The 22,176-nt window shown below is 35.4% G+C and overlaps 1 protein-coding gene across 4 annotated transcripts in view; it reads right to left on the reverse strand.

Annotated features, from left to right (window-relative positions):
- Positions 1–268: 268 nt before the first annotated feature.
- The window catches only part of RAP1B (RAP1B, member of RAS oncogene family), a 43,209-nt gene continuing 21,301 nt past the window's right edge, over positions 269–22,176 (reverse strand). For 3 of the 4 annotated variants that reach the window (XM_020896719.2, XM_020896720.2, XM_070454628.1), the window contains exons 2-8: positions 9,400–9,481; positions 8,340–8,408; positions 7,254–7,310; positions 6,246–6,386; positions 4,367–4,510; positions 3,609–3,725; positions 269–1,514 (exon numbers count right to left, since the gene is read on the reverse strand). In XM_020896719.2, the coding sequence (XP_020752378.1) occupies positions 3,639–3,725; positions 4,367–4,510; positions 6,246–6,386; positions 7,254–7,310; positions 8,340–8,408; positions 9,400–9,456 (555 nt within the window). In that variant the 5' untranslated portion in view covers positions 9,457–9,481 and the 3' untranslated portion in view covers positions 269–1,514; positions 3,609–3,638. Of the gene's footprint in view, positions 1,515–3,608; positions 3,726–4,366; positions 4,511–6,245; positions 6,387–7,253; positions 7,311–8,339; positions 8,409–9,399; positions 9,482–12,571; positions 12,659–22,176 lie in introns of those variants that run through there. The other variant, XM_020896721.2, reaches the window with a different exon arrangement.

Consider the following 22,176-nt stretch of genomic DNA (forward strand, 5'->3'; position numbering starts at 1 on the left):
TAAGCAATATTGCTTGATTTACAGAACTCTTTCCAAAGGAAAAATTCAAAAGATGGTTATGTGGATATTCAAACAATACTAAGAAAAATACCTGACATTTTCCTCTCATCATTTCTGTAATTAATAAATGAGTCTGGCTTGCCCAAACATTAAATTATGAAACCACACTATGCAAAATGCACCTATCACATTTAAAAAGAAGTTAGACCCATATTTATTTAACTAGCACTGTTAAACATTACACAAAACACATTCAAGTGGCAAGTAATTATAATGCAAGCCCTTGCATGGCAATCCAAATTTATTCAACTACTGATGCTAAGTTATACAAAATTGCACCACTTTAATTAAGGCTTTTAGTTTACATTTGGCCACCTCAAAAGTAGTTGTAACATTAGGTTGGTCAATTTAAATACTGTGGCTCCCTGTTGGATAGACACACAATCTTTACACCCAAACGTTAATGCATACAAAGCAACAAGGCATTGTTAAATAAAACAGCAATAGTTACTGCAACTTAGGCCTTGTGACCAATTACACATGATTAAAATTACTTCCCACATTCACATCCACAGTACTCTTTCCACCATTTAACATCTCAACCAAAACGTTACACATAGGAAACAATCACTAACAGGCAAAAATACTAAACCTGTATATTTGGTATTGCAAATACACTTATGCATGAGCAAGCAGGGATTCACAGTGAGAATCTACAGCTGCAGAAGCCTGAAAATGATTTACAAAAACTGTTAAATCATTAAAAAATTGTTTGAAAATATACACTTCTTGTTGTAGACCCCCACTGTACACACAACTATAAACATTGTTCCCTATGTAAACAAAAAAGGAAACATATAATAAAAGATTTGAAAAGTCTGGACATTTCCTTCCCAACAGATATTAAAGGCAACGTCTTTAATCTAAGACATTATACCGAAAGGACTATCATATTTTAAAGACAAGATCACTGTCTCCACAGGTTTTTTAAAAATTAAAAAAACTATATAGCTGTGTTAATCAAAGCGCTTATTTGTACAATACAATGATAATGACCTTGAATTTCTTAAAAAAAATTACAATAAGCTACAAGTATCAAAGAAGCAAAGTTATCTGGAGTAGTCTATATAGGAGCTCTTTGGACTTTCTTTTATTATGCTAAAATAGTGGTGCTTTTAGGATTTACATTATTGTACTCTCCAATACAAAGTATGGGGTGTGTTAAAGTATACAGTACACCATTTTCATACATGTACAACATCGGTGGATGAAAAATGTCTCTTAGCAGTAATACTGGATTGTAGCCTCTGGTTTTACCAGCTGCATACTCTAGGACTATTATATAAGTAAAAATCTCTCTGTGATACTGGAAAGTGATTAGAATGTGCAAACTGATGTAGTAGTTTTCATCCGCCTCTTAAAGGGTACCACCACAGAAAGTCCATTTAAGATGCTGGTAGGTTTAACAAAGTTGGAATGCTGGCACTGTTGAATTGGGCAACAGTTCTTCAGACCTGTCAAAAGGAGAAAATTAATTGAAAACACAGGTTGTAAATAGCATACTAAAGATCAAAAGGACATATTAAGACAACAGTTTGAAATAAACATAATAAAGCTTCCTATCCTCATCATTACATTATGATCATGTACTATGATTCACAGCAAAGCACGGGTAGACATATTCTGCTGCCTCCCTGAAAGCCACTCAAATGAAAGTTGAATGTACTTAAATGCAAATTTCTTTGTATTACCTCCCAAAGATTAAAAGCAGGAAAACTAAAAGCAAAAACAAAACTCCATATTAAAATTTTACATCAAGTAGACTTGACTAGAATCAAACAGGCAGCAATACTAACAAAATGGCTGGTCTGTAAGAGTGTTTATAATCCTAGAATTACATCATGAGTACAGAATGCACATCTAACCAAGCTCTCCAAGACTTTTCTTCCCTACTCTTCCAGTAAGTGGCTAAAAAGCTGGTGCAGAGAAGTCAATAAAATAAATTTATTTCATGAAGGCTCTCTACAGTTGACAGGTATGTATTTTTTAATTCTATAAAACAGATTCTACTTAAGAAACATCAGAAAAGGCTATTACACTAAAATCTTATTAAACTTAAAACAGTAAAATCAGAATTTATCAGTCTGTCATTTATTTATTTACTTTGGATGATTTTCTGTACATATGCCTGGGCTAAAAAAATACTTCCTTTTTATATTGGTTTTCTGGGAATCAGACTTGCTCCAGAATGTTTGTTAATATAGATGTGGCTGATGAAATACTTTCCACAAATGCTTTGAAATTTAAGTCCTCGTTTAGAGAATGAATGAGTTTCCTAAGTTTTCTAAATCTTAGCAGACCGACTAGAGCAAACTGGAAAGGACAGATGGCAGTGTGAGCTCAGGCACAAGTGTGCTGTCAAGAATGGGCAAGTGGCTGGAAAGGAGAGGAAATAGAAAATGAAAAGTTGTATCTCTAAGCAGAAAGTCGTTAAGTGGAGAGTAGGGACAAAACTCCAGAGAACTACAGGATCAGAGTGCTGTGGTTGTGCAGGGCCATTTAATACGGGAAGAAGCAGAGCTGGTAACACCCAAAGTTTCCAAGGATAAGAATACAGTGAAAAAAAAAAAACAGCTTAATGATACTTGGCAAACAGCAGCTAACAGATGAGGGTTTACCATGTGCCAGGTACTGAACTAATTACTTTGTAAGTATTAACTCATTTGCTATAACTATTTTCAAAAACTATGTTATAGTGATGTTTGCTCAATTTTCCTTTGCTGTCTCATCTCAAGGTTGTATCCGTGGTTCTCTCTGCCCGGCAACTCTTTACCCTCTAACTTCTACTTATCCATCAGATTTCAACTTAGATGCTCTCACTCTGAGACTTTCCCTGAATGCACAGTTCACATCTGACTGGTGTGATACCCCAATTAAATACTCTTGATAGTACCCATAATAGCATAGTGACTAACTATGGACTTTGGGAATCAGTTCAGAGTTCAAATTCTGAGCCATGTACTCAGATCATTAGATTCAATTCTGACTCTGCTGTTCACTAACTATAGGGCTTGAACAATCTTTCTGTGCCTCAGTTCACTCATCTGTAATATGGGAATTATAGTAATTCTGCCACACAGAATTGTTGTGAAAATTTACTAACATATAGGCAGTATTTGTCTGGTACATGATGTCAGGGTTTAATTATCGGTGTCATGCTGCATTTATTCCGTCAACAGCGTTTATAATATTTTGCAATGGTCTGTCTGACTTTTACACTAGACCTTAATTAGCTTAAGGTAACGAAGAGGAAAGCAGAGAAGATTGGTTTTGATCATCACTATGTTGTCAGCACAAACCAGTGATTCACTGAGATGTGAGTCTATACTGGATAAACTCATCTAGAATACTTATGTGGAATACCTTACTTCTGATGATCATATGTAAGTGAAATAATTATTTCAATTACTAGGATATCATATTAACTCATAAGAAGTAACCATTTGTTTTCTACAACAGAAAATTCTATACTTGCTTTTTTGACCTTTAATAAAGTTGAGGTTAAAAATCAGAGGAAACAAAACAGAAGAAAAGGTAAATTAACATACCTGGCTCAGAGCTACAATGCATTTAGTATATTAAAGCAGCTGACATGACGACTTTTTGCGGGCCTTCCCAGGCACTGGAGTTTTTCTGTTAATTTGTCGCACTAGGTCATAAAAGATCTGCAAACATTTATTAATTTTTTTTAATTTGCAGGGAAATTCCCCCCCCCGAACTACAAGTGAAAGAGTACAATGAAAAAACTGAACTTTCCATAACTCTTCTCCAAAAAGCAAATATTCTGTTCATTTAAGGAATGAGAGTAAAGCCAGGTATTCTTGTAATTGTCAAGTGCTTTTCTGTTTATTTTCTGGGAGGGCTGACATCGTTCTCCTTAAAGTAAATACTAAGTAGCTGCAGAAACCTCAGTTTAGTCAGAACATTTACCATCATCCGAAGAGAACAATCCTTTGCTCTTCTTTGACTCTATGTATTCTTATTCTACAACATAATTTTAAGTTCCTTAAAGGCAAGAGCCATTCATGCCTTCTTGAATTTGTCTTCATCTTTTACATAATATTGTCCATACATCTGAAGATTAAATCTGTCTTCCCCACCCTTATTCTTTTCCATCTAATCTTACTTCGTTTTATGGTAAATTCTACTGTACCACCAGTGTTTAATAAAGAGGCTCAAATAGTATTACTGCTTGTTAGCATACTAATTAACATACTTAATTAACTTGGGGTTGTGTTAATACACACATTATTTTCCATTAATTCTGAATGCTAAATTCCAAATCAAGAGTTCTATTACACCATACCTCATTAACATTTATTTTTGATTTTGCAGAGGATTCTAAGAATGCACAGTTGTTCCATTGTCTTGCTAGATTTTGACCTTGTTCCTTTCCTACAACTCTTTCATCTTCCAAGTCACACTTATTACCAACCAGAATCATTGGAACCTAAACGGGTAAAAACAAATAAGTAAACAAATATGCTACATAAATTCAAATCAAAATTCTAAGAGTCAATCACAAGGATTAGTTTTTATATTATGCCAGAGAAAAACACTAAATTAATAACGTGTACTAAAACTGACAGTTAAATATAAAAGCATTAATAATTAACTAAAAATTCTCACATACATTTTTTAGAAAACAAGCTATGATCTACTTATAAAAGAGGGAGAAAGACCATGAAAATTTTATCAAAACGGACTTTTATTTTAGGCACCCGGTGCAGCCTGCAGGATCTTAATTCCCTGATCAGGGACTGAAGCCACGCCCTTGCAGTGGAAGCACAGAGTCACTGGACTGCCAGGAAGTCCCTCACAAACAAATTATAGTAAGAAAACACAAAACTTATTTTTAAAAAGAAAATGCAAAAGGAAATACCTTAAAAAGTAAATATATTCCAAAATTTTAAAGTGTTACTCCAAAGGACACAAATCAATTTCAGATTTTCTGGTTTCTTAACAAGTATTTATCAAATAACTCATTCTCAGTTTCATAACACAAAAAAGGAGAAATTTAGAAGGTAGATAAAATTCAAGGTAGAATTTTTAGCTTTTCATATAGTCTATATTAAAAGCCAAAATTTAAAATCACTTTAATTTACTAAAAATCTAGACCATATTAATCATATTTTTGGACACTACAGGGAAAAATAATCCTTATTCTGTAAAATTCCTATTAATCCTTTAGAGATTGGCTCTCCAAAGAAGTTCTGGAAAAAATCCAAACTAGAAAATCAAGATTTGTGACTTTTTAGGGAACAGATATATAGTAGTATACTAATAAACACCTGTTTAATGTAACTATAGTAGTTAGCAGAGACACTGATAAACAGCTTTACCAACTGAAGTTGCTTTAAGTATGTTAAGGTCCCCCAAAATCCTCCTGCTTCAGAAGTCCAGGAAATGAGGATATTTCTAATAGGTGCTCCCAAGCTCTCAAAATATTTGCTATAATTAAACTATACATAGTACAGTGGTTCTTAAAAGTGTGATGCCCAGACCAGCAGCATCAATACCATCTGGAAATATGTTAGAAATGCAAATTCCTAAGCCCTATTCCAAACCTACTGAATTAGAAACTCTGGGAGTGGGACCTGGAAATCTGTTTTAACTAGTTTTACAGGTGATTCTGATGCAAGATGAATTTATATATATAGCGTGATGAGGAATTTTAAAAATCCTTTTGAAGTTTCCTACAGGGTTAAACTCCATTACGGTGTACTCAGAAGGGGCATGCTAGAGAGCATTAGAATTGAATAAATTTGTTGGCTTTCTTGCTCCTTCTGTCACAGTTGCTTGAGATATGTTCACGTTGTTCTCTTATTAAAAAGGCTCTTAAATCTACCAGAACGTCATCTGCTTTATTAGTAATATTTGCCACCGACACCTCTCCTTCTCCACCAGATGCAAGATTTAAAAATATGAAGGGAAAAAAATAGGAAGGGTATAAATTTTATTTTACACAGGAGGAAGGTATTTTTACATTACATATAGTGTTACATCACTTTTTACATTATATACAGTGTTAAAGGTACATTTTTCCCTTTCAAAGAAAAAGCTTTTGAAAAACAAACTTCTCAAAATAGATGAAGTTTAAATTGGATTTAATTTCAAACTTTTAAACCGGATATCACTACAATAAGGGTCTGAAAGAAAATGTATTTATTATGGAGCCAGCTTACATCATCCGTGTCTTTAACTCGAAGAATCTGTTCTCTCAGATCTTGTAAATCATTAAATGTGGACTGTGCTGTGATGGAATAAACTAACGCAAAGCCTTGTCCATTTTTCATGTACAAATCCCTCATTGCTGTGAATTGTTCCTACAGTTGAAAGAAAGGATCATTTTTAAAAAATAATGTTTTGACAGTTAATCTTACAATTTTCAAAGTCTATAATTAGACCTCAAAGAAGAATGTAGTAATGTTATGTAACATCTCTTAAAACTGTAGTCCATGGCTATTTGAAAAATTGGTATTTCAAGAAATAAGTGTTTTATTTAAAAATAATACACCAGAGCAGATTTATGTGCAGTAAATGCACTCAAGTGGAAATGTCCCATCTTCAAATGCTGCTTGAAGGCAGCTTTTCAAGACACCATATGGAAGGCACCCAAATCAAATCACCAAGTTACTCACAGCTAGCTCACAATGCTCCAGTTCTCCAAGGTCCACCAGCAAGTTACCTACATGGTGCCATTTCCCCACACTTTTCCTCCTTCGCTAGACTGTAAGCTTTTGAGTGTAAGAATACAAGCCACGACACGTATCAGGTACTCAAACATTAGATGAATGAGTACCACACATCCAGAGTAAATCTTCCCTTCACCTTCAGATACCATCAGATCTAGCTGTTCTGTAAATATATTGAAGGATGAAAGATACTATTCAAAATACTTCACACAGTCACTGAGGAATCTCAGGTATTTCCCACATTATTTAATATATGGAAATATAGTCTAACTTGCTTTAAAAGTACTAGTGAAGCTATGAAATCTTTCATACAAATTATCTACTTATTTCTTCAGTAAATGACCCATGCACACAAGAAAAGAATTCAAGAAGATAAGGAAGACAGCTTTAAGATTTAATGCAAGCCTTACTTTAAATAATGTTTGTCTATAAGATACTAGCATTTACAAGGTCAATACTGCCTAAGTTGTGTGTATATGTTAGTACTGTTGTACATACCGTTCCTGCAGTGTCCAAGATTTCAAGCATACACTGCTGTGCGTCTACTTCAACTTGCTAGGGGGAAAATTAAGGTAGATCTTCATTGTTTTTCCTGTATATAAGACTGCTTTAATACGTATAATATTAATACGATATTTAAAAGAGACATAGATTATAGCAACTTTGATACTAATCTCAAGTAATACATATTTTAACAAAACAGGAGAAAAAAAATAGCTGGATAACTAAGGTCTACTGATCCTCAAACTGCAATAAGTGTAAAAACTGTGAGTTCTCAATTTAATATAAGGGTATCTACAAGATATACAAGATCCAACCTCAATGTGAATCACTCAGCACTTAATTCTGGAGAGGAAATAATTTCAAATCAGCTCAAAATATTTTTATTTAATGCAGTAATAGTTCCAATAATGTCAGAAGTAACTAACTATATCAATTCTGCCATACTTTAGATATACTTTCCCTTTGCTTATAACCACATCCCCTTCACTGTACTGGAACAAAATTTTTGGTAGCAAGGAAGGAGAGCTATCAAATAAAATTGTTATCTTCTCCCTTCTAAATTAAACATGTCTGCATATTAAGTTTTACTGTCGCATGTTACATAAATGAACATAGAAATAAACTTTTCTACTATTACGAGCAGTGGAACTTTCTCAAGGAGTTGTAAACAGGAAGGTTAGGGAGACTTTTGTACTTACATCTTTATATGAAAAGCAAGGAGCCTGACAGTATTCAGTCTTTGGTGGGCAGAAATGGGGGAGAAACATGGAACTACCACCTGAAATGGATGTCTCAACTCTAAAGTCCAATTGCAACAAATTACAACTTGGGGGTCAATGTAAACTCAAAATTCTTTGTGAGCAAGAAAGAGAGATAAAGCAAGAGTGATTAAGATTCTTGTAAGATGGTAAACATGCAATGCCAGGAAATAATCAAATGTGAGTTCTCCCCACTAATTTTATAAATTAACTCTGCTCCTCATCCTATACTCTATAGAAAACATTTAATATTTATTAAGCTAAAAACAAGAATTTATGTTTACAGTAAAGTTGAAAGCAAAGGCCTTCTAAAGTAACATACCTTTCTATAAGAATCTTCTATCGTAGGATCATATTTTTCAACAAAAATTCCTTGAACAAACTGTACAGTCTGAAAAAAATTAACATACCATTATACTCCCTCAGAAAGAACAAATCCAAGCCTGCACATTCAAAAACATTAATTTCACGTAAGTAGTCATACGACTGATTAAAAAAACAGCCACAACTACCTTTGAACGTAAGTATTTGGTGGGAAAATTACTTCAGAAAGCTTTTTTTAAAAATTAATAATCATAACATTTCTTGTTGGGTAGGTCTAAATTTAGAGCTCATATATTTAAAAATTGTTAAATGGTTCCTATTTCAGTTTTAGGGCTTAAATGTGAATTTTAGTTAGAAAGTGGCTAATTATTTGGTGAACACACACATGTGCACACTCACAATGCCTCTCCATCACTTTGGATATATTTACAAATGAAAACGCAGTTCATACTCCATTGTACACACTTCTCAGTTTGATCCAAGCAAGTCAAATTTTGTGCTAGGTGTTCATGTGACAAATAAGTGGCAAAGTAAGATGGTCAGTCTATCTTAAGGTAGGCTTTGCTAAACTCTGAACTATTCACCAAGTTACTTCCCGTAAGTTTCTCCCCTTCCGAACTACCACTGTCAAGTTGTGTCTTCTTTCTTAACTATTTCTTGATATAAAAAACATGGTGGGACGAAGGTAAACTTTGAAAAAAGTTTTTAAAAAAAGTTATTTAATTTTTGTAACATAAAATTTATATTTTAAGCCAACTCACACTGAAATTGACCAAAATTTATTTCTATCTTGCTCTGAAATGCGGAGACATAGATTTGTATGTGCTCAAGTCCAAACTGTGCTTGAGTCCAAACTGTATTCTGGTCTGGAACCCATGTTCCAGAGAGAATATGATCTACCCAGATACAACTAAAAGTTGACTAGATTACAAGAAAAATATTATATTACTTCTAAAATCAATGAGATTTCACCTTAAAAAATAAGCAAAACCTAATGCTCAACAGAAAAAGAACATGTCTTAAGAGTGAATAGCTTGGGTACAGTTAGAATGTCTTACCAGAGCAGATTTTCCAACGCCTCCCGAGCCAAGAACGACTAACTTATACTCACGCATGGTGCAAACTTGTAAAAGCTAGTACCTTATTAAGAAAAAAAAAAGAAAGAATTCTTAAGTAACATCTTTGCATTCATGTGCTTCTTATATAAGCAAAACATGCAAGCATTTATTTAAAATGACCACTATACCATACTAAGATGGAGCATTTCATAAACAAACTTACTAAAGGATGCTACTGGTAGGGCTCTTTATAAAACATCAGGAGAAAGAAATTGCAGAATTCTAGACATGATTCTTAGCCCTATCCTATATTCAGTTACTATAAAATACTTAACTCTATCAAGAAAAAAGGGGGGGGACTGAAAAACTGCATGAAGGGGTATTCTATCGGCGAAAAGATGGCAGTGACAGACATGTTATCTCCTTTTCTGAACCATCTGCAATCCTGAATCACAAGTAGTTGAGGATATCTCCAATGAATAGCAAATAAAATTCCTGCCCTCAACTGAGCTAACTTTCTGGTAAAGATGAACAGGATACAGGAGGGATTTGCAAACAAATCCAACTCCCTGTTTTTGTACATAAAGCTTCATTGAAATACAGCCACATCCATTCACTTGTGTATTGTCTGTGGCTGCTGTCTTGTAATGGCAGAATTAAGTCCTTATATCACAAGCTATCTGGTCCACAGTGTCTAAAATATTTACTATTAACATGAAGCATTCACAGAAAAAACTTGATGGCCTCTGAGATACATAAATGGTAAATGAGTTAGCAGAGAAAGCTAACCAAATATCTATTACTGAAGTTTGTGTGCACGTGTGTGAGAGGGAAGGTTGAGGGCAGTGTGTGGATGGGGTGGCACAGAGACTGAAAACAGTAAGGAATCAAAAGTTAAATCTCAAGAACATGAGTGTCCAGACTGATAAAAGTCTACTGAGTTTTCAGTATGATGAAACAGGGGAAATCAAATAAACATAAAACCCAAAAGAAACAATCCATACCAAGGCTCATCATTTTAAAATTTCAGCTTACTACTGAGAGAGAAAGAAGATCCTGAAAGTTTTCAGGATGGGGAATAACATGAGAATATAAAGCTCCCACATTTCTAGAAAAAAAGTAATTTGCCAATGGCTATAGTACAGAAGTAGCCACCAGACCAGGCTTTAAATCCTCTTCAATCAAGAGATGACAGTTCCTTACTTATAGTAACACAATACCACGACTGGTCTGAACACATTTAACCCACCAATAACCATTTACTTTAGTGAATATGCTTCTGTGACCAGCCTATTATTGATAGCCTCTTACTTCTGAAAGTCAGTCTATTAGAATGGACTCACTTTGACATATTTCTTTGTATTAAACCTCTTTATATGTTCTTTCCTTCTAGTCCATACTCTTGAAGAAATCCTGTGTTTTATCTATCTGGTAGCTCAGATGGTAAAAGAATCTCCCAGCAATGAAGGAGACCCAGAAGAACTGGGTTCGATCCCTAGGTTGGGAAGATCCCCCAGAGAAGGAAGTGGCAATCCACTCCAGTATTCTTGCCTGGAGAATTCCATGGACAGAGGAGCCTGGAACGGGGCCACAGTCCACAGAGTTGCCAAAGGGTCGGACATGACTGAGCAACTAACACTACTACTATATGCCATCCTTATTTCTCCTTAGGATGCCATGTTTAACACCAAGGATGACTTTTCAAAAATTTCTCCTTCACTTGTGCCTTTAAATACATGAATCACTTCCTGTATTTTTCTCCATTCCTTAATTGGGGGGGTGGGGGGTGGGGTCTGGAAGAGACCAAATTAAAAAAACACCAGAAAAGTCAGTTGCTAACTTTCCCACTTACTAGTTCCTACATTTTATTTCTAAACTTAGTGAACTTATCATTTCCATAGACTTCTCTCCAGTCCTGAAACACTGTCTCCTTAACTTTTGTGAACTGCACAGTTCTTACCAGATATTTCATGAAAAAAGATATTAAATAAAAGTTGAACCACCTTTCAGTTTTAAGAATATCCCATATGGTAGTGTGCATTCAATTTATGACAAATAAGTTGTTTTCTGTAAATGTGTAACTGAAGTCAGGTTTATTTCTTTTAATGTAAAGTCATTTAAAAATAGGATTACTTAGGTGGTAATTCTATTCAGTTCCACGTAGACATTATCCAACCACACAGACTACATTAATATTTGAGAAATATTTAAAAATAAACTTACGACTCTAATGAAAGACACCTTCAAATTAGTGTTTCTGAACCCAGCTAGAGGGAACATGGTAACTTTGGGGTCAATAATTTACTGAACAGCATCCCAAAGAGCAAATCAACTAACTTTAACACAAACAGACTTATTTCCCTGCATCTTTTATCCTTTAGGCAGCTGGGCTGTGCCACTTTTTGATTCACTTCTCTGCAACTGTTTATGACTTAAAAAAAAGAGAGAGACTTCAGTGAACACCCAGCAAAATGCCAATAATCAGCAACTGTCTCACTTGACTGACACTGCTTTTACAGTTGATAATTAATTCATTCCTGCCTTTGAAAGTTTGTGGCTTTTTGGACTTTGAAATTTCCTAAAGACTCAGTAAGTTCAGCTATTGAAATGGTGTCGCTCATTCTTTGACAGTCCACCTAAGACCCTCATCTGGCATCATTCCCAGTGATGCCCTCAGACAAACAAGCGTACTGAATGGGCTGCCTGTGTCCAACTTGTTTGTTCTTAGATTTTCCTATCACATGAGTCAGTAACAACAATGATGGGTGCTCCAATCAGTTCCTTGAGCTCACACTGTTAAATCTGTTATTCAAGGATTTATACCAAGTAGGTTTTTGTATAAGGCAATTTAGGCTTTTGATTTTGGTCTGCAGTGTACTATTTAATAAGAATTTTGCCATTAGTTCATAATTCTTCAGCTACTTGCTTTGCTTTGCTTTCTGTTAAGTCTACTTGTGCAAAATCTTGTCTCGTGTTCTGTTTTGTCCGGGGCTGTTTTGTTTACATTCACTGTATAAGGGAGAGCTGTTTGGAATGGATGGACACACAGGTCTGAAAAGCCTCCAGTGAAATTTGAACTGGCCCCAGGCACTAAAGGTTGAAGATGAGTACAATCAGTGACCAACTCAGGCAAAGGTGAGTGATGAGCCAATCTTCACCATCGGTCACTCACTTTCATGACAGCATTACAGGGCCGTGAACTGTGGGGCTGTTTATGGGGCACCTTCCGAACTTCTGCTTGGTCAAGAGACCTGGAGATCTGTGTATAAGAACACATTTGTTAAGAAGAATTTTTTAAACTCCTTCTGTCATCTTTCTGCGCTGCTATATTGTGCACCACCCAGCTGATGCTCTCAAGAGCATCAATAACTCTGAAAGGAGAGGTAGTGTCAGGTTCTTCCTAGGCTTGCTCCAGTCAGCTTCTGTGATCATATGATAATGAAGCATGATTACGCTGGCGAATCTGAAATCAATGATTGCAGAGTTGAGAAAACTGTTGTCTGACACACAGGTCAAACAAGTATGGAGCGATCAGCCCCTAGACTTGATGTGCCACTAAAAGATCTAGAAAAATGGCAGAATAATATGCTCCTAACCTGTCAGTATGGTTTCACTGAACTGACAACTTCAGTGGGCATCACGGACCATGAAGAACCAAGATAAAAAAAACACAGGAGAGAAATTCCTTGGATTCTTTTTCTAGGGATAATACATATAGGAAAATAAAATGCCTCAATGGAAAAAAAAAATTAAAGCACACTTATATCATATCATATTCCCTCATAGCTCAGTTGGTAAAGATCAAGTGCAATGCAGAAAACCCTGGTTTGATACCTGGGTTGGGAAGATCCCCTGGAGAAGGGATAGGCTACCCACTCCAGTATTCTTGGGCTTCCTATGGCTCAGCTGGTAAAGAATCCACCTGCAGTGCAGGAAACCTGGGTTCGATCCTGGGTTGGGAACTTCCCTTGGAGAAGGGAAAGGCTACCCACTCCAGTATTCTGGCCTGGAGAATTCCATGGGCTGTATAGTCCATGGGGTCGCAAAGAGTCAGACACGACTGAGCGACCTTTACTTTAACTTACTTTCACTTTCACTTTATATCATATTGAGGAATAATTTACATCCAGTAAAAAAGCAGATCTTAAGCATACAGTTAAATGAATTTTGGCATGTGCCAATACCCTCCAACCTCAAACACAACTCTCATTAACATTTAAAACACTTCCATTATCCAAACAGTTCCCAATGTGTCTCTTCCCCAGTTAATTACCCCAACACCATTTTTTTGATTCTAGTGATCTTATTTGTCAAGGCTATACCTTTTCTAGGAAAAACTTCTGTGTCTTCTATAAACTTCCAGTATAATCTCAACTCTTGCACTTACATCGGTAAATTACAAAAATGGGGACTTTGACAATTACAGCCTAACAAGAGGACTTATGGCCAATTTTTAAAATGTAAAAATTAACACTTTCAGAGGAATTAGAAACACAGAAAAATTATGAGAAAAAAAATAACATTCAATCATCAACTCCTCTAATTGGTATTCCAAAGATTCAAAATCAGATGACTGAGACAGCCTTCCTTCGCCTCCCCTGCTCAAACCTTTGGAAACCTACTTGCCCTGAACCACTGTCTCTTTATACTTCCCACAATGCCTTTCTATTCCACTTACTCCCTGACCATACCACTGAAATGCACTACCTTTCTTGAGGGTTTCTTAGCAAAGGAAAAATCATACTAAACAACAGTCTCTTAAATTGCTAGAGCAGAAGTCAGAGCTGTAGAAATTGAATTTAAAAACTGGTCGAGAATTTAGTTGGAGTTATGTTTAAAGATTTTTCTAAATCTCAGATAGACGAACAGAAATTTGTTGTAGAATCCCAACTGAATTACTAAGTACTTAATTTTATCATAGAAGAGATTAAGAGCAGGAGGACAGTAAAGATCAGATTCAAACAGTCCAGCATATTAAAAAAAACCCAAAAAACTGGCCTTGAGAGAAGAAGAACCTATTTAGGAAATATACTATTTCAGGGGTAGACTGGTCAACATTTAAAACTGTAAACAAAATGAACACAGGAAACAAAATAAAAAAATTAACTTCAGGAAATTTTAAAGAGAGACATATTCCTTCTTTCTGTAAATGGTCTAAAGACCTGAACAGGAAACTGAAAATGAAAAATTAGAAAATCTACAATAGTCAAGCATTTTCTGAGATCCTCACAAAGTAATAGCTAGAAAAAAAAAAAAACTAAACCAAAAGGCTTTTGTTTTCTAAGAAATGGGAAGCTGTGAACAAGGACACTTGTACATACTATAAAAAGTAAACATTTTGGGGAATTACATTTCTTAATGAGATGACAGGGTCCTTCTTTCTTGCCAGTTGCTTCATATATCCATAGTATTACTTATCGCTAGAATGAGACAGGTTCACCCATATTACTGCTTTATTAGTAATTTGTTCCTTCTATTTAAAAAGCACAGTATGGATATAGATGATATTTTCTTTATCCATTCACCAGCTCATGGATATTTTGGTTTGTTTCCAGCCTGCGGTAATTATAAATAACATATATCAATTTAATTTTAGTAACACAAACATGAATTTTAACTGCAGAGCCCTAAGTTCACAGGAAATTGAAAACATTTCAAATTTCCAAGTAGGAAATATGAAAATCATCAACAGACTTTCAAATACAAAAACACAGTGACAAAACATATTTAACTAACCAATAAGCAGCTTTCTAACAAGCAACACTGATAAGAAGAAACCACAAATGAAGTAAGCCATCCTCTCTCATTGATTTTTTTGCCAATATTTCCTTATATGGATAAAAAAGCAAAATATTTTTATTTAAATCCTACTAAATACCAACTCTTGGGATAGCATTTTCCTTAAAAAAAAAAAAAAGAAAAAAGCCAAGATTGGAACTAATACCTATTTTTCAAATCTATGCCTTCTACTACACCAGCTTTGAAAAACTGTTTACAGATTCTAAGCCAAGGATAAAAAAAGGATTTCATTATGAATGCCAACTCTGATTGGCTGGCAATGGCCATTAGTTCAGTTTTTAAAATTTCATGCATAATTTTAAGATGGGTAGAGTTATATCAGAATTTCAAAGGGGTTATGATAATTGTTTGAGTCACTAAAAACAATTGTTCTCATTCACTGAACCCCAAAGAGGAACAATTTTGACAGCATAGCACAGTGGTTCATAGCATCTACATTTTAAATCCTGATTTTGTATAATCTTTGGCAAGTTATGAACCCTTTAAGAGCTTCACTTTCCTTACAGGGAAAATGGAGACAGTAACGCCTATACGGTGAGGTTGTGAGATGGATATACAACCACCTAAACTCCACAAAAATGACAATGTTTGTCTTTTATTATATCCCCAGAACCTCAAACAGTGACTGGCATATGAAATGTGGTAATTTCCCTCAAGAGTCCTTACACATAGTAATAATCAATAAAAGATAGCTTTAAAAATAATTGTAATAGCAATGGTCTGGGCTACCGCTCAATACAGTGTAGCAGAACTGATGTTCCCTCATCTGAGAATCACTGCTCTACCCTTTTACCTACTAGTTTAATAAAACACTAAGAAAGTAGGAGGAGCACTACTATTCCGTTTTTGTCTAGTTTATTAATAGAAAGTTTTTTCTAGGTAGGCAAAAGGATACAATGCATAGCCTAAAACTATCTTCCAATCATATGTGGGTTTCCATCCTTAATTTAGTCTTCCTATTACTACAACCAGTTTGGAATATGCTATGTTAAAAACCAACTGATCTATATTATAAATTTAGCTCTACTTACTATATGCCACTGAATTCTAAGAGGCATTTTAAAAATATACTTTAACATCTCTGAAATTGGAATGTATCTTATAGGAAACTCCTGCTGTCAATACAAAAAGTAATATATATATATTAATATATACTAATCTATCAGTATTTTGCATCATTTTAAAATGTAGTTTAGGGAGAAAAATAGTTTGCTCATTTTTTTCCTGACAGTTTTATTACTAATAAACAGTAAATTTATAATACACAAATGAAAATTAAAGCCAGAGGTGAAAGAGGAGTCATAGAGTTGTCCTGTAATTGTAGCATGTCATTGTAACTTAAAAATGGTGAAATCGGTTGGAATTAAAAAAAAAAATGGGGGGTTACATAAAGGCAGTCAGAAGGTATAAACTTGCAGTTATAAGTATGTACTAGGGATATAATGTACAACGTGATAAATAAAACTAACACTGCTTATGTTATATAAAAGTTCTTAACAGAGTAAATCTTAAGAGTTCTCATTACAAGGAAAAATACTTTTTTCTACTTTAATTTTCTACCTGTATGAGACAATGGATGTTCACTAACTTATTGTGGTAATCATTTCACAATGTATCTAAGTCAATTCATTATGCTGAACACCTGAAACTTACAGTGCTGTACATCAATTTTATCTCAATAAAACCAGAAAAAAAAAAGATGGCCAATATAAACTCAAAAATGCCAAGTTTAGCCAATCACTCATCTCACAATGAATAATCATTATAAAATACTGATAAAAATATTTACTACTCTGTATTACATATAATGGGCTTCCCACATGGTGCAGTGGTAAAGAACCCACCTACCTATCAATGCAGGAGACGCAAGAGATGTGGGTTTGATCCCTGGGTCAGGAAGATACCCTGGAGTAGGAAATGTCAACCCACTCCACTACTCTTGCCTGGAAAATGCTATGGACAGAGGAGTCTGCTGAGTTACAGTCCATGGGGTCGCAGAGTCAGACATGACTGACCGTGCGCACATACACATGCACATGCACACACATTGCATCTAATATTCTTCATTAACAAGACCCAGGGCACACCCAAGGTCAGACATTACTGTCCCTGATTAAGAACTACAAGATTATAAATCCAAAAATCATTGGGGAGGGACTCAGACGTGGTTAGCATCTGCCTTGCAGCGCAGAGGACATGAGTTTGATCCCTGGTGGGGGAACTAAGACCCCAGATGCCGTGGAGCAATGAAGCCTACAGGCCACAGCCAGAGAGCCCACCTGCGGAAACTACTGAGCCCCTACACCACTAGAGAGTCCGAGAACCCCAACGAAAGATCCCGCGTGACACAACCAAGATCCCATGTGCCACAACTGAGACCTGATGCGGCCAAACAAATTGGTAAACAAAGAAGCGAAAAACACTGGGGAAACTTTAAACAAACACCATTACAAAATGAAAAACAGACATAGTAAAACACCTCTTGGCTCTTTAGTTCATGCTGACATTTACTGAAGACCTACTCTGAACCAAGAATTGTGCTAAAACCTGAGAATTTAAAAAGAAAATCTAAGAAATGACACCTTCTATCAAGATTACTGTATTATAGCACTCAATATTTAACATGCACATATGAGTACCTTCTACATGTTAGGCTTTGTTCCAGGCAAACAGAATAAAGCAGTGAATAAAATACCCTACCCCCCAAATTTACAGTTGGGGGCTGTGAAGACAAAATCAATATAAAACATGGTAATTTGACAAGTACTATGGAGAAAAAAGTATAAAACTAGTTAAGGGAGATAGCAAGGAATGGAGAGATTATTTTAATCAGGGTGGTAATGAAGGTTTTAAAGTCAAAGTGCTATATAGCTCAGTACTCAGTCATCTCAACAAATTCATATTAAATCCTATTTTCAACGAAAGACTCTCATCAGGCTTTGTTCTGCTCAGTATTTTTAAATCAACATCTTTGGTGGGGTGATGTTCCAATTAATGTGGCTGAACTTAGATTTGGATTTGAGATAGTCACAGACATTTGTTTAGGATCCACAAGAGCGTTCAAGACTTCAATGCGCCTCTTGGGGTATAAATGGGATTTCTGGAGGATTCTAAACAGAGCTGGTCTTATGAGGCACATTGTTCAATGTGTACAAATTGCCCCTTGGCGATTTCCTTTGCTAACTCTATACAGGAGGATATTCATTATTACCCCTCACGGTAGAAAAAAACAGCACATTGGTCAGGACAGAATGTTCCTGACTCAAAAATACTCAGGATGCAGTAGGGTAATGTCAGTAACATGTGAAGCATTTTCAGCCACTATCTCAGCCCATAGTGACTGTTCCTCTTTCTGACAGGCTGCATCAAATACTTTAGGACTTGATTATACACTCTCTTGTTTTGCTTTCTAAGAGGAAACAAAAGGTTGTAGAAGGCATTATTATCTTTGATTTAAGAGGCTTGGCTCTATTTTAGAAGTTGTAGGCATGTAAATGCCTCCAGGAGCAAGGTGTTACTATTAAGGAATAGTGTGGATTAAGGCCAAACAGAGTGAACACTTATACAGCTAAAGTCATTCCAAATCTAAAAACTGTGAATATTGTGAAAACCAACACACTTATTTGAGTTATGGAGATCTGGACTCTGGGCCACCAGTTCTTTTACTTCTGGACTAGATGAACTCTAAGGTCCCTCTCAATTCCAAAATGTATTGTTACATCAAGTTTTGAAGAATTATAAAGAGAAATAATTTTTAAGAGAAATAATTTTTTTAAAGTGTCCTAATGTTATACTCCTCCTTCTTAGTATAAAATGATATATCACTGCCCACTGAACAACATGGGTTTCAACCATGTGGGGTCCACGTATTTAAAAAAATAAATTCGTATTACACAACTGGAGGTGGGCTGCCTCCTTGGATGCTGAGAGTTGACTGTAAAGTTATACTTGAATTTTTGTCTGCCGAACCTTCGCGCTATTCAAGGGCCAACTGTGAAATTCTGTTTTGGTAATAAAATTTAATGATAATGTAAATATTCTTTTCCTAACTACATAATGGAGGTTTAATATTATAGACATTTTAGAATTATCTTTCAAATATAATACAGATAAAGCTAAATAAAAAGGCTTGAAACAATAAGGACAATCTTCCTATTCATTTGCTGTCCTATCTATCAACACTACTGGGCACACAAGATGCAAAAGCCGGCTACATTTTCTTCTTCCTTCTAGCATGCTAGTCCAAAATGCTTTGTGAGGTCAATCAAGGGTTCTTTCAAACTAATTTAAGATTAGGGCGTGGGCATGAGGTTCTCCCTCAGGAAATATACTTCAACTATCAACCCAAATGAAGAGATTGGTTGTACAAGATTATACATATTGATTACAAGGATTAAGACTGGGTAGTAAAATATAAAAAGAAGCAAAAGGTCATTGCAAGAGAAAAGTTTACATATAAAATATGCAAAAATGTGGACTGGGGACCAAATGTCACCAGGCTGACCAATAAAACACTGAATAATGGATTCTATTTAAAGGTTGCTTTAATTCTATCCGGGATAAAATACAACACACCATCAAACCAAAGGAACTTGGTAAACTTTACTTATATTAATCCAGTAACAAAATTTGTATCCATAAAGTTACCATGAAAATGCTTGAAATCAAGATTATCTTAAAAAGCAAACACATACTTTTTTTTTTAATGATGGATCTATGTTTTAATGAACAAAACAATCCTATATTTTAAGAAGTTGAAACCAAACAAGTACTCAACTAACATTTTTAGAAACTTCCCTTAGCCAAGTATGGCCAATTCAGTTATCAATAAGGAAGTCATTTAGATAAGTTTGAGGACCAAAGTTAATTTCTCCTTAAAAATTTACCATAAAAGTAAAATACCATAATTTACCATAAAAGTAAAAACTATACTACCTTTGCAGTCCAGGGTTGTAAAACATGGATTCCAGAAATAAGAAGATCTAGAAAACTGGCTATTTATTCAATTTACCAATGAGTTTTCACTTATTTCTACGCTTGTGTTTTATCTATAAAACACTGATAGCAATTTTCACAGTTAGTGGGCAGGTTAAATAAGAACATATATTGGCTTTAAATGTTAGTCATTACCATATTTATTTTGTTGTTCCCTATTAGGTTCAGAAATGTTTGTCAAATAAAAGAATGAGTTAAAGACTAATAATTCATTTCAGCAAAGGAAAGAAATATTTAAATTTTTTAAAAGGCCACTAGCAAGTTAACTATTTTTAGATAAAATGCATTTAAGTTCTTTAGTTGTTGACAGACTATCATGAATCCCAATGGAAAATGAATTACACAAATCCTGACATTAAACACAAATTAAAGGTCTTCCCAGGTGGTCCAGTGGTTAACACTCTGCACTTCCACTGCAGGGGTCACAGGCTCAATCGCTGGTTGGGGAACCAAGATCCCAGATGCCATCCAGTGTGGCCAAAAAAATAAACACATACATACACGAGATGCTCAGGGCATATATCTCAAAAAATTAAATTAAAAAAAAAAATTAGTTTCTTATACTTGCCCTGTAGGAACTGTAACTTCAGTCAAAAAGAAAATGCTCTACAGCAGGAACAGCATGAAAACCAACAACTTTTGGGTTCCAGAGACACTTACATGCTCTTAACTCTATAATCTTTTTCTTTAAATCAATCTCATTAATAAATGTAGAAAGTAGGTTATAAGAAAGTGAAAGAAAGTGAAGTTGCTCAGTCATGTCCAACTCTTTGCGACCCCATGGACTGTAGCCTACCAGGCTCCTCTGTCCTTGGGATTTTCCAGGCAAGACTACTGGAGTGGGTTTCCATTTCCTTCTCCAAGGGATCTCCCCAATCCAGGGATCAAACCCGGGTCTTCCACATTATAAGCAGACGCTTTACCATCTGAGCCACAAGGGAAGTCAGGTTATAAGAATCAATACTTAAAAAGTGATAGCAACATTTAATTCATTTCCATTAAAATATTAAGTCAAAAGGATCTCCAAATAGCTACAGTCAAATTAAAATTCTCCCAAAATCTGCTGTGTGACACAGGAAGCTCAACCCAATGTTGTGTGACAACCCAGAGGGGTGGTAGAGGTTGGGGGAGAGGTTGAAGAGGGAGGGGACATATATACAAACACACACCTGTGGCTGATTCATGCTGATGTAAGGCAGAAACAAACACAACACTGTAAACCAATTATCCTCCAATTACAAATAAATAAAATTCTGCCAAAACATTGGTAATTCAAGTGATTTTCCTATCCTCAAGTTGTTTAGCTACAACCCTCCCTATATACCCCTACCCCACTCCCATTTGAAATTCTGTGATCTTAAACTATAAAGGGCTAAGTCAAAACACTTAACTACTGGTTCCTAAAGTCAAGTGACACTACCTCTCCCACTGAACACTTTCTGGAAGAGATGATATTTGATTTTTCCTTCCTGCCTCCTACTCTGAAAGCAGTATTTTCGTACCTAAAGAGGATTACTGTGCCCTCTTCTCACTCTTAAATAAAATTAACTACTCAAATGTTGAAAGAATCTGGACTAATCTTTTAGACACAATGTTAGTGTTCAAAACTTCTGAGTAGATTAAACAATTATTTTTTTGGAGGAAAAATTGAGACGTCCAAACACTAGACCCAGATGCTGGGAAAGATTGAGGGCAGGAGGAGAAGGGGACAACAGAGGATGATATAGTTGGATGGCATCACTGACTCTATGGACATGAGTTTGGGTGGACTCCGGGAGTTAGTGATGGACAGGGAGGCCTGGTGTGCTGCAGTTCATGGGGTCGCAAAGAGTCGGACATGACTAAGTGACTGAACTTAACTAACACTGGCTCAAACTCTCTTTTAAAAACAAAATGTCTGGAGCTTCTGGAACTAAGATTCTGCACCCCCAATGCAGGGGCACAGGTTTGATTCCTGGTGGGGGAACTAAGATCCTACATGTC

This window comes from Odocoileus virginianus, chromosome 24 (genome assembly GCF_023699985.2).
Source record: "Odocoileus virginianus isolate 20LAN1187 ecotype Illinois chromosome 24, Ovbor_1.2, whole genome shotgun sequence".
Lineage (NCBI taxonomy): Eukaryota > Metazoa > Chordata > Mammalia > Artiodactyla > Cervidae > Odocoileus > Odocoileus virginianus.